At 41.9% G+C, this 13,915-nt stretch overlaps 1 protein-coding gene across 5 annotated transcripts in view; it reads right to left on the bottom strand.

Annotated features, from left to right (window-relative positions):
- Positions 1 to 616: 616 nt before the first annotated feature.
- LOC147010887 (uncharacterized) overlaps positions 617 to 13,915 on the bottom strand; it is a 44,839-nt gene continuing 31,540 nt past the window's right edge. For all 5 annotated transcript variants that reach the window (XM_085860477.1, XM_085860480.1, XM_085860479.1 and 2 more), the window contains exons 5-6: positions 12,985 to 13,122; positions 617 to 3,108 (exon numbers count right to left, since the gene is read on the bottom strand). In XM_085860477.1, coding sequence (XP_085716603.1) covers positions 2,615 to 3,108; positions 12,985 to 13,122 — 632 coding nt within the window. In that variant the 3' untranslated portion in view covers positions 617 to 2,614. The remainder of the gene's footprint in view (positions 3,109 to 12,984; positions 13,123 to 13,915) is intronic.

The following is a 13,915-nucleotide window of genomic DNA, read 5'->3' on the forward strand; positions in this document are numbered from 1 at the left end:
CAGGTCCCCAGCAATATACCTGGCAAGTTTCAATTAGATCGGACCAGTGGTTGTCGAGAAACAGCGGTCACACACACACACACACACACACACACACACACACACATTGCTGGAATTATAGATAGATGAGAGAGCTTATACATATATTACGTGCAGAACAGGGCACATCTCTACCATGCCATAAAGGTTATCGATCAATCAATAACTCCATTTCTTACATAGCACTTTTCACTTACAAGCAAAACCGTGAAGCATTTCACAGGAAAAGTTTTGAAACATAATTTTTTTAAGCAGTCATTTATGAGGTTGTGGCAAAAATTAAAAGGTAGAGAGCTCCACAGTTAGGGAGCATCACTGAAGAATGCTCAATTGCTGAACGTCTTCAACGAACTGAGGAACTCCCAGGAGATTCTCATTGTTAAATGGAAGCTTTTTTCCCAAGGATTTTAAGGTGTGATTAGGTCAGAGATGTAGTTAGAAAGCAATTTATGTTTGGAATTAAAGTTACAGCTGAAATTAGCCTGAGTTGTTATAGAGTAGGAGAGGGAGTTGGGGGACATTTCAATTGACTTTAACCAGAAACTCAATAATAAACAAACCAATAACAACCATTTTAAGCAATAAACTTTATTACCTTGGAGACACATGGTTTGATTTAAACAGGATTGATAATTTTTGCTTATCTTGAATATAAATATGTGGTATTTGCTCGTAAAAGCAGCAGTCGAGTGGTATAATCTCTTTATATTGATTTATCCTGAAATGGTATATTTATCTTTATATTGATTTATCCTGAAATGGTATAATTGAGAGAAAAAAAAAAACCAAAGTTCATTTTGCTGCATGGACAGGATATGAGGGTATTTTTCATTAAAAAAAACAAAAAAACAAACACACTTCATCAATATTGCACAAGCCCAATTAAGACAAATGCGAATTAAAATGGTCCTTAAAACTTACATCACCAAGCACCACCATACACAGTTACACTGGGCTTCATTCAACATCAAAACTCATTTCAAATGCATACACTTTCGAAAAAAAAGGATTTATTCCATATGTATACAACAACATAATGCTGAAAATTGACAATTTTAAAGGTTTAAATCGAGCGAAAATCGTGGTTTGATAATAATTCCAAGGCAAGCATTGAAGGTTAACTACCCAAGAGCGTCAGTTCTCCTGAAGCAGTCTCTTAGCAAGGGTTAGAGAACGGTTAACCTCCACCCCATGCCCTCCTCATTCCAAATTTCCAGTTTTTCCCTCCTGAGAGTTTTCTTCTGTATCTAAATTGTCCACCCAATACATCTTTTTCCTGCCCTTCCCCCATTCCTTCCCACACACATTGTTTGTCCGAGTCTCCCTCTATCTCGTCCTTAAACTCTGCTGTTGGTGTCCCCCCTCACCCTCCAACTCTATCTACTGTTCCTTTGGCCTATTACGTCCTGATCCGTTTGCACGAGCTCTTCCACGAGCCTCGGTTTTGTATTCAAAAATAAAAGGGATTACAATACTGGATAGGTTGCCACTCCAACTCAGAATACTTAAAGAAGGGTGAAGAAATGTCATTTGTTCAGGGTGTGATGGCTCGCCTATTTTGGAGGACAACGCGAGAACTTTAACATTCACCAGCTAATGCTGACAGATGGGACGCCTATTTTAACATCTATCTGAGGGATGGAACAGACACTGATGTCTCACCCTGATGCAAAACACCAGGATGACATTTTATAGGTGGGTCATGATTCAAACCCAGGATAGACAGCTCAGAGACGAGTGTGCAAGCCGATCAGCTATCCCGCCAGCCTATTGAGAGTTAAATAGAGTCTTCTAAAAATCAATTAAAATCAAGGGACGCTAAGATGAAGTAAACATTTCTCAGAAATTAAGAACCTTTGTCAAAACACTTTTAAGCAAAATACTCATGCTAAATCACTGGATACAGAGTGGCCTTTTTAAAGTTTCAAACTATCAAGGTATTTTTAGTTCACTGCATGAAGTGCAATTTTTTTTAATGTTACATTCTTTGGATATGTAAATCAAGAGAACCCTTGATTGAAGAATTTGCTTTTGTTTTTCCAACTTTCTACCTGCTCCACCCTTGTAGAGAAAATAAATAGATGGCCCGTACGTTTCAAAACGTTTTAGACTAGTTTTCCATTCAAATTTGTAACACCCTGATAGTTTAAAAATCCTTGCAACCTCAAAAAGCATCCCAAAAGACAACAATGAACACATAATGATCATTGTTGATTGGCTATCAACATATCACATATTTTTTATTTCTTTAGAGACATTCATCGTGTATAAAAATGTTAAAAATCCAGTGAAGAACTCGATCAACTGAACTGAAACCGACTTCAGTAAATACAAACGTGATTGTACACTCATGCACGCGAGATGGGGATTCAAATTTAAATCCACCTATTTCTGAAAGTACACAAATTAAATCAAGCCAAAATATCAATGACTGCAACTCGCATCATGACTGAAGACCCCATCTCCTGCTGATGTCGCAAGTAACTCTTCCCTTGATTGAGCATTTGGGAATCAGTACCATGGTGACTCAGTGATGCTGCATGGTGTCATGTTTCAGACCTATAGTCCAACTTCACTACCCTTTTCCACCTAGTGGTAAGCACGTCTCATTTGACCCTTGATTGCAGTCACGCCTCTGTGTGTGCTTTTGAAGATCATCTGACCTATGGAAAGTTTTTCCACACAATAAACACTTATATGGACGAGTGCCTGTGTGAATCCTCATGTGTCTCCAAAGCGCACTTGAATGAGTGAATGGCTTTGTACAAAACAAACACAAGAACTGCTGATCCCCTGTGTGTATCCTCATGTGTTTCCTTTTGTAACCTGATATTGTAAACCCTTTCCCACAAATGGAGCACGTGAACGGTTTCACACCAGTATGTATTGCCATGTGTTTGCACAATTTGCTTTTGATGTCACAACTGTAAGGACAGTGGCTGCATTTGTACTTTTTGTGATGGGAACCCCGGGGATGCCTCTCCATGTGCTGCTTCAGGGCTACCTCGTTGTTGAACGACTGCGAACATCTGGAGCAGGAGAACTGCCTGATGGATCGTAAGGGTGATGCTGTGAAAACAAGGCAACAAAAAATACATTCATTAAAATGCAGCTTTGGATTAATTAATTATTACAGAAAAACACCTTCCATTTCATCAAAATAAATAATATACATAAACGGTAGAACGTTCCGGGCGTAGTGGCGTGCGCCTGAAATCCGGCGACTCGGAAGCTTTGGTTGGAGGATCGCTTGAGGAGGGGCGCTCTGCACTGGGCCATGCTATGAGAGGGTGTAGGGCAGCCCGGAATCATGGCAAAACCCAATCCTTATCCCTGTGTCGTAAGAGGCGACTAGGGTTGCGTCAGGAAGGGCATCCGGCATAAAACCTATGCCAAATCAGTATGTGGATCATAACGGATGATCCGCTGTAGCGACCCCTAACGGGAGCAGCCGAAAGAAGAAGAAACAGTAGAACTTTGTAGTTTCTTATCAATATATCTTGATCATTTCCAAATGAATTGTCAAGTCAAGAACATGAGGACTGCTCCCGATACCGGGTAATCCAATAAAATGTGGTAGGTAGGTAGTGGAGATGGTAAATTATATACAAGTAAAAAATAATTTAAGGGGGAATTTATGTCATAGAATGAAAAAAAGGTTCATCCAGTGAACCCTCAAATATCGAGGGTTTCGACCAATTGCGGGCAACCAATTGCGTTCCAATTTCATTATCGCAGGATTTCATTTCTATCAATCGTGGTTTTTGAGCTGAGATGAGTCATCGTTTGCATACTGTGCACGTATGATTATCTCTCATTATGAGCCTTTTGTTTCTCATGCACTGCTTTTAATCTCATGCACCGCAGACGTAAAGTGATGGACAAAGTTAGTTGCGCCAAAAGGCAAAGAAAGGTTATGATGTTGGGTGTAAAGATCGAGTTTTTTGATCGGTTGGCTTGAGGTAAAAATACGGCATCTGTGGGCCATCATTACGGGATCAATGAATCGACTGCGGTATATCCGTGAAAATGAGTGGAATATCCATTAAAGTGTTGTTGCCAGCGCTCTGCAAAGCGCAACAGTCTCATTCCACTTCCGTGAACCGTGATCCTCATTGAAAGGATGGAAAAGGCGCTTTATGTTTAAATCGAGCAACAAACAGAAAAAAAAAAAAGTCCTTTTGAGTGGACCGGTGATATGGGAAAAATCATTGCGGATTGACCAACGTTTCCACGAGAAAATAATGCACAGATCAAAGTGTACACCAACATTACAGACAAACAAAAATTTGTAAAATCTGCTGGATTTTCCTTTTATCATTCCATATTGGACTTGTATATTTCTCAGAAATATGTTCAGGTTTTGAGAAAATTTTGCAGCTTTTGAACTATGCACAAATATACTGTGAACAAATACGCTGCACAGAACAACTCTTATAGGGTGTATTATTTGTGTTTGTTAACAACTAGAATTAAACCCAAGCAGGGCCTTGTTGTGCCATAAGGAACAACATTAAATATATGTGCTTCATTGCTCTTTCCTTCATTGGGCAACATTATAAAACATTTATTTATAATTGTGAAATAAAAGAGAAGTATAATGAAACAAATATATTACAAAAGTATAGTGCTTATTACCTCCACCTCCGAAGGAAGTTATGTTTTCACTGCTGTTTGTCTGTTTGTGTGCAGGATATCTCAAAAAGTTGTGGACGGATTCGGATGAAATTTGGTGAGCAGGTTGGGTGGGTGATAAGGATGAACCGATTAGATTTTGGTGAAGATCCGGATTTGACTAGTCGAATTTTTTTAAGTGATTCTTCACCATTGAGAGATAGGGCCAAAAACGATAGATAGCAAGATATCTCAAAAAGTTGTGGATGGATTCGCACAAAACTTGGTGGACATGTTGGGTGTGCGACAACGAAGAGTTGATTCAATTTTGGTGAAGATCCGAATTCGGATCCGACAATTTTTTCAGTGATTCTTCACCGTTGAGAGGTATGGCTGAACTGATATATAGCATAATGCCTCAAAAAGTTGTGGACGGATTTGGATGAATCTTGGTGGATATGTTGGGTGCATGACAAGGACAAATTGATTCGATTTTGGTGAAGATCCGAATCTGGATCTGGATACAAGAATGATTTAATGATGAAAGTGATTTTTCACCATTGAGAGATAGGGGCAAAAATGATATACATCATGCGAGCTATAATTTTTGGCCCTTTCAAAAATGTATTGGGCCCGATATGTTCTCGTGGATCAGGCATTGCATGGCGGTGGTATGCACGCTCCCGAGTACCCCTCTAGTTGATGTTGTGATCATTTATAAGTATCAGAAAAAGAAAGGGAGATGGGAATAAGAGTGACAGAAGAAATCTCAGATTGCATGGAGTAGGTAGACAAGAAAGGAGAAGGTAGAATGAGAGAATGGTTTAGGATAGAGAACAAGAGGAAGGACAGAGGTGGATCACTATAGAAGAGAAAACCCAGAGAAAGGAAGGACATAAGAGAAGGACACTTGATAATATGGGATCAAGTGTATCATTCAATGCAATGCACAGTCAGAGCCTTTGTTCTGGACAAGGTTTAACCTATTTTGAACTCTGCTACCGAAGGTGGACAGAGGTTGCATTTTCACCCCTGTCTGTTCACAGGATATCTCAAAAAGTTGTGTACGGATTTGGACAAAATTTGGGACAGGTTGGGTGGGTTTGACGAGGACAAAATGCTCAGATTTTGCTGAAGATCTGAATCCGGATCCAATAATTTTTTTGTGATTTTTCACCATTGAGAGATACAGCTAAACTGATATATAGCACGAAACATCAAAAAAGTTGTGGATGGATTCAGATGAAACTTGGTGGACAGGTCGGGTGTGTAACCAGGACTAATTGATTTGATAGTGGTGAAGATCTGAATCTGAATCTGGACACGGTTTTATTAATTTATAAATACTTCTTCACCAATGAGAGATGGGGCCAAAAATGAAATATAGCATGATATTTCAAGTTGTGTATGAGTTATGACAAAACTTGGTGAAGGAGTTGGTTCGATGAGAAGAACAAGCCGATTAGATTTTGGTTCAGGTTTGGATCCAGATCCGGCCTATTATTGGGATACAAAACGTATACTGTTCAGCCTGATGGAGGTATGCGCTCTCTCAAGTGCCGTTCTAGTGTGTGTGTGTGTGGGTGTGTGTGTATATATATTTGGCACAGGTTTTACGCCGGATGCCCTTCCTGACGCAACCCTGGTCGCCTCTTACGACACAGGGATGTGGTACACCTATTCTAACCGGGGCATACACCGGGCCCAGTACACTGGTACTCACTTCGCCAACCTCGGAAGGACGACAGGCTGAGTCAACCTCCTGGTGTGTATCAATTCAAGCGGCCAACGGGGCTTGAACTCAGGACCTTTTGGATCCCAAGCCGCTACCCTAACCACTACGCCAACACCAGGCTTTTTTATATATATATATATATATATATATATATATATATATATATATATATATATATATATATATATATATATATATATATATATATACACATACACATATATATATATATATATATATACATATATACATACATATATATAGATATACATATATATAGATATACATATATACATATATACATATATACATATATACATATATACATATATATATATATATATATATATATATACATATACATACATATACATACATATACATATAGGGTGTCCCAAAAAAATGTACTCACATTTTGGCTCCTCATAACTCATTGAATTTTTCATTTCTTTTCAGATCAAATTGACCCTAATAATGGCAGAAGTACGACTAGGTTTTGAAGAAAGAAAATTTATCATAAAGTGCTACTGGAAGCACGAAAACATCATGGAAGTGCAAAGACAATTTAGAAGACATTTTCACAAAGATCCACCAACGCCACGCACCATTGCTCACATCCGAGATAACTTTGAAACAGATGGAACTGTGCATGACGTCCATAAGGAGCGTTCAGGAAGACCATGGTCATCAACCACCCCCGCAAAGGAAAATCAATTGCTGGAAACCCTCCACCGATCCCCACGGAAATCTGTACGACAAATGGCTCATGAGACAGGAATCCCAAAACCATGCGCCCATCGCATTTTGAAGCGAATCAATTGGAAAAGTTACATTCCAAAATTAATCCACGCTCTCAATGAAGACGATCCTGACCGGAGAGCTGAATTTGAGTGGTACCTGAGCAAATGCGAAGAAGATGCAGCATTTCCATCCAAAATTGTTTGGAGCGATGAGGCCAGCTTCAAGTTAAATGGCTCAATTAACCGACACAATTGCACCAACTGGGCTCCTGAAAATCCGCATGTTACTATGGAACACCATTTAAACTTACCAGGGGTTACTGTGTGGTGTGAGATATCAGCATTGGGCATCCTAGGGCCATTCTTTTTTGACCAAACTGTCACTGGGGATGTTTACTTAAACTTGCTGCAGGAATCCGTCGGTCCATGTGTCGAAGAGATATTTGGTGACGAAGAGATTTACTTTCAGCAAGATGGAGCACCTCCCCACTACCACGGTGATGTAAGGGCCTATCTCGAAGCAACTTTTCCGAACAGATGGATTGGGCGAAGAGGTAGTGTTGAATTCCCTGCGCGTTCCCCAGACCTCACTCCAATGGACTTCTTTTTATGGGGATATCTCAAAGATCAGGTTTACAGCTCAAAACCAGCAACAGTCGATGAGCTGAAAGAGGAAATTGAAAGACAATGTCTTGCAGTTCCAAATGAAATGATTCGTAACGCTGTTGAATCCATTGGTCAACGTTATCGGCTGTGTTTAGAACGTGATGGTCGTCAGTTTGAACATTTGTAAACGTGCATTTATCCATTTAACCATTAATATTGTTTCTCAGTCAATAAACAATGCATTTATTATAATTTAAAGAGTGAGTACATTTTTTTGGGACACCCTCTCAATATATATTGTTACGAATTTGGAAGTTTACTGCACTCAACATACAGGTCCTATAGCTCAGTTATATCGATAAGTAAATGTGGATAGATAGCTCCCTTTTCCCTTGTCTAATGGGTAATTAAATGTCCCTGTGCTGTGGAGTTATTTTGATAGTCAGGTTTTCCTTTTGTTATTTTTACACCACCAACGATGACGACAACAACGATAACACTAACGAAAACCCTCTGCTCCCGGCATTCTCCACGCGCTCAGTCGGGGAAAGGTCATGCCCCACCCTTCGATTCGCTGGGGTACTCCAATAAATGGAATGCGACATCCCCCACCCACCGTTCGCTTGGCGGCGTGCGGAGTAGGGGAAAGGTCATGCCCCACCCTTCGATTCCCTGGGGCACTCCAATAAATGGAATGCAACATCCCCCAACCACCGTTCGCTTGGCGGCACGCGGAGTAGGGGAAAGGTCAAGCCCCACCCTTCGATTTGCTGGGGCACTCCAAGAGATGGAATGCGACAGCCCCCACTGACGGCGAACGGGCCACGCCTGAGCGAGCGGCACCCGAGAGGATAAAAAGTGAGCGGAGAGCATGGAAGGGGGTTGGTGGTTCTTCGGTTGAATCAACTCGAGCGGATTGTGAAGGATCGGCGCCTCGTCTTCACCAGCGTGTTCTGGTGGTTCTGAAGTTCATGTTCTGGAGTTCATGTTCTGGAGCGCGAGAGGATCCGCCGGAGCTCGGGAGGCTGATTGTGGCTCGCCGGTGGCTGGATTCGGCTCGCCTCTCGCTGGTGCCCGGTTCGAATCAGCTCGAAGACCACACGAGGTGGACAGGTCAAAGGGAGGTTGTGGTCTTCAGTTCGCCTCTCCATCCGAGCTGGAGGCCTTAATAAAGACCACTTTGGGTCCGATTCTTTTGGGTGTGTGTGTGTGTGTGTGTGTGTGTGTGTGTGTGTGTGTGTGTGTGTGTGTGCGTGCGTGTGTTTGTAGCATGTCTGCTAAGTAATTAATTGTTAAGTGCCTAGCTGTACATACGGGCTTATCAATATTCGGAACTCTGCCCTTACGTGCTCCCCTCATTTCCCTATTGTTTAATAAATATCCCCATTTGTGAAATGTATCAGCTTGTTCATGTCCTTTCCTCCATTGGCTTAGCGTGCTGTGTGTTGGAAAATTAGCAAGGCCGCTGTGCCACCGTAAGAGGATCTTTGGACCGACGGATCTCGGTGACCATCCGCTCGGGTCTCACACGGTTTAAGTATGCCAGCGGCTCGTTCCGTACGGGTGCCGTCGAGGGGGTGGAGACTCGGTAAATCGCCATGTGGATATCTACAGTAGGTATTTTGAAAATTGGCAAATAACCCTGTACCACGTGGTAGAAATATTGACGCTTCACGGTCCGATAAGGGACCCGTACTCTTCGGAGTTTTCTGAAGAAGTACAATCAAAATTCCGGGTGATCGGCGGAGTCGACTCTATGGCTCCATCTCGCGGTCGTGCTCGTCGCCGACGCTTGGCCCGCAACAATATATATAGACATATATATCTCCTCCCCCTCTATCTCCATAACTTCCAGGTACCTAATAATTATAATTTAAACTTATCTACTTTTTCTGCTGCCACTACCTTTCCAGGGAGGCCATTCCATGCATTAACTACTCTGAGTAAAAGTCCCATGTCTTGCTACCATCTTCACTCTCCTCTTCTTAACTCTCAGGCTATGGCCCCTGGTCCTATCACTGTCTACTCTGATGAATAATTCATCTTCACTTATTTTATCTGTACCTTTCATTATCTTAAACATCTCCATCATATCTCCTCATAACTGCCTCCTTTCTAGTGTACAAAGCCCTGTCTCCTTCATCTGCTCCTCATAGCTGAGTCCAGCTAGGCCCGGAATCAATCTAGTTGTGCTGCGCTGAACCCTTTCTATGGCATTGATGTAGTTGTGGTGACCAAAACTGTACACAATATTCTAGATGTGGCCTCACTAAATTCTGATACAATGTTAACACCACCTCTTTTGATTTATAAATGATCCCCCTCCGAATACAACCTAAAACCCTATTTGCTTTCTCTATACATGCCTGGCACTGTGCTGCCTGCTTTCCTCCTGTATCTATTACCATCCCCAGATCCTTCTCCTGTGTGACACGCTCCAAAATTAACCCTTCCTTCATGTAGTCTCTATTTTCATTGTTCTCGCCTCTCCTCCTCTCAACACCTTCCACTTGTTCAGGTTAATTTGCATCTGCCAATCTTTTGCCCAATCTATGTAAGTATCAATACTTTCCTGTATCAGATCACTACCCCCTCTGAGATACACCTCACCTCCAAGCTTTGTGTCATCTGCAAATTTGGAAAGCTTACTCTTTACCCCACTGTCCAAATCATTGACGTAAATAATGAATAGCAATGGTCCGAGTACTGATCCCTGAGGTATCCCATTACTTACATCTTTCCAGCAAGACATCCTCCCACTCACAGCCACTCTTTGCTTCCTATCACTAATCTAGTTTGCAAATCAATCAACCACCTGACCAGCCACTCCACAAGACCTCACTTTGGCTAACAACCTCCGATGTGGTAACTTAACAAATGCCTTCTTAAAGTCTAGATATACTATGTCCAAGGCCTTTCCATCATCCACCCAATCAGACACTGCTTCATAGAACTCTAAAAGATTTGTGACACAGGAACTACATTTGGTAAACCCACAATGACTACCTTTAATTAATTTGTATTTGTTTAAATGGTTCCTCATCTAGTCCTTAATTAATGTCTCCAACACCTTCGCCACAACTGAAATCGAACAAACAGGTCTGTAGTTTCCCAATTCTTCTCTGGATCCATTCTTAAATAGTGGTGTTACATTTGCTACTCTCCAATCCTCCGGGACCTGTCCTCACTCCAGTGAGCTCTAGAAAATATCCGTTAACGTCTCGTTTATCTGCTCAGCCACCTCTCTCAATACTCTCAGATGCATATTATCTGGCCCCAGAGCCTTATCGACACTCTGAGATTTCCGAGCTGTTCCTTTACTTCCTCCACTCCAACCTGGATCTTCTGTAAAAAGCCCTTCCTCACCTCCTCGATAGATACTCTCAGCTATTGGCAATTCTTCTGACTGTTCTTGTGTAAAATTTGAAGCAAAATACCTGTTTAACAAGCCTGCCATCTCACTTTCATCACTAACCACTCTCCCGGTGCTATTCCTCAATGGACCCACACTGGTTCTCACATGTTCTTTTCCCCTGATATACTTAATATATCAATTGAAACTACTGCGATATATTAATACATACTCAGATATATTAATTGAAACACCAATGACAGTGCAGTAGCCTCGTTATAATGAGGATACACTCCATGGACTGGTCACAACGAAAAAAAACAATTTCCACCAGGACTCACCCACCAGCCTTCATCTCCTCCTCCCCCCCCCTTTACAAAAAAGGGCGCTCGCCTTGCACAAGCATGATAAAGCACAACGGCAATGCCTCCTTTCCCAAATAAGTGAACTATTTTCTTGGTAATCTTTTTCAGAATACTTGTTAATCACCTTGCATATATCGCAAGAACACTGCTCTGTCATGGTTATCAACAACATTCTTAAGTGTCAGAAAACATGACGTCATTTCCCAATTTCCCAACCTCGACCCCTCCCTTTAACATGCAAGTATACATGCATTTGATTGATATTTTCTGATCGCATTTTGTGAATCGAAAATATTGGACCAATTGGAGGAAATAACATAATATTGTTATAGTCGTGCATCTTCAACGATCCTCACGTCACCAGGTGGGTATCTTCACATCTGCTGGGTTAATTTAGCGCAAATCGGCATCTTCAGACACAACGATCGTAACAAGATGCCAATATGAATAACTGAGCAGAGATTGTCGGCATTCCACGTTGAGATGCTTAAGCATGGACCCAAGCTGCCCATCGAACAAATTGATAAACCAATTCTCCCCAAGCGCTATGGAGCCCACTCCCGATCACCAAACAAGTTCTCGTAAAAAAACGGGAGGGTAATACAAGGAGAAAAGGGGGAGAAGAACAGGGCCATACAGTGACAATCACAATTAACAATGAATAATTGAAACAACATGCCCCAGGTACACAACAGCCTTAACACATACTCCATAATCTCTTTCACTCGGTGGGGAAGAACACTAGACAGAGAAAGGAGGTGACAAGACAAAGAGAAACCTGCTCCACACGGCAATGCACGTGGTGTGGGTCCTTGTCCAGTGTGCGCAGCAGACTGTTGCAGGGCTTGTCCTCACATCACCTTGCGTGCCGGTACCAACTACATTCCCCGCACACCAGCTCCTTATGAACCGCAACATGTGCCATGAACCCAAACTGCCAGGAACAGCAGTAACCAACCAATTTTCGCTAAGCGCTATGAACAGTAGAAAAATGAGCAGAACCACCACGAAACACGAACCCCCACCAACAAACTACCACAAACGAACAACCACTGCACAAGTGATGTGCATGATTTTACAAAGTCCCGCGGAGCCCATTAAACCACCCGTGGTGCGCACTTATTGGCTGATACACCCTGACGGATGGCGATTTCTTGGTTTGCTTACCAGCCGTTCCAATTCCCTTGAGCCTGACAGATGTCCATACATGGGAGTGTTCTTGCGCTGACCCCACTGACCTCGTGATCGTATTTGTGAGTCGTGCCAATTGGCTGTTAGCTAAAGAAGAAACTCAATTTTAGGACATAAACATCGGGGAAGGTTCAATAATGTAGGGAGAAGGGAAAGGCAGGGCTTAGACAGACACTGGGGCGGATGAGACGAGATCTTCAAAAACACGTGTTCAACATGCTTTATCACTTATGGGAATTACACCACACTTATCCCACTATGTACTATGAAATAACTATTTCAAATATATCCCCCATTTTACCCCCTAAACCATACAAGTCACAATATAATGTGTCCCCTTACAAGGAACGTCGATGCAGGAGGAGGCCATTAGACCCATCAAGCCTGGTTGCTCAGGATCGCTGGCCTTTTCCAAACCACTGTCTTTTGCAGTTGAATAATCCACAGAATCAGGTTCAACCTTCACATTCACAGACAGACCTGTAAGCACAGAAAAATCAACATTCTGTTAAAAAAACAAAAACATCAGAACCTGTCACACCACCACTTTCAATTCTAGGAAATGCAGATGCATGAAGAGACAGTTCTGCCCAATAACGATCTATTCATACTCAGCACTACACACAATACCTGCAGGTTAGTGAAGAACACAAAAGTTGACGATAGACTCGAAAAAAAACAGACAAAATATTCTGTCAAGGTGGGCAACCACTAAAATTGAGTTTTGGAGTTAAACTTTGCTGTTTCTTCTTGGCTTGCTCAGAGGGTGGAAATAAAGTCAAAATAGGATGATAGATGATGAGATGAGGGAGTATTGAACTGACAGTACAGAGACTCACATAAAGCCACCCAGAAACTAGTTACCGTAACCATTATATTTGTCTCAATCTGTTGTCCGTCAGGATGGTGCACAGCAAGTGAATGCACGCACATCACACACTCACTTTTCTCTCTCTCTCCCCCCTCACCCCCCCCTTCCACCCACAATTGTTGTGTGTAAATCCAGAACATCCCATAGGTTTTTTTTATTTCTATATGGGGAAGAAATGTATTGCCTCCGGTTCCAGGTTTGCTCCACATGGGGTTGAATCTGAAACTGCTCCTTACACCTCAATCAAATTTAAGCTAAGTTTTCCGAACCGGATCCGTCATGTTTTTCTGTTATATTTTCGTCCAATTTTTCCATGTTAAATCGTATATTCTTGTGCTGTATTATCAAATTTGTGCCCGTGTTAAAGTCCGGCCAACTCATCTTGGGCACAGCTTGTTGGCT

The sequence above is a fragment of the Eptatretus burgeri genome, chromosome 16, assembly GCF_056783735.1.
Source record: "Eptatretus burgeri isolate ZD-2024b chromosome 16, Ebu_testis_v1, whole genome shotgun sequence".
Classification (NCBI taxonomy): Eukaryota; Metazoa; Chordata; class Myxini; order Myxiniformes; family Myxinidae; genus Eptatretus; species Eptatretus burgeri.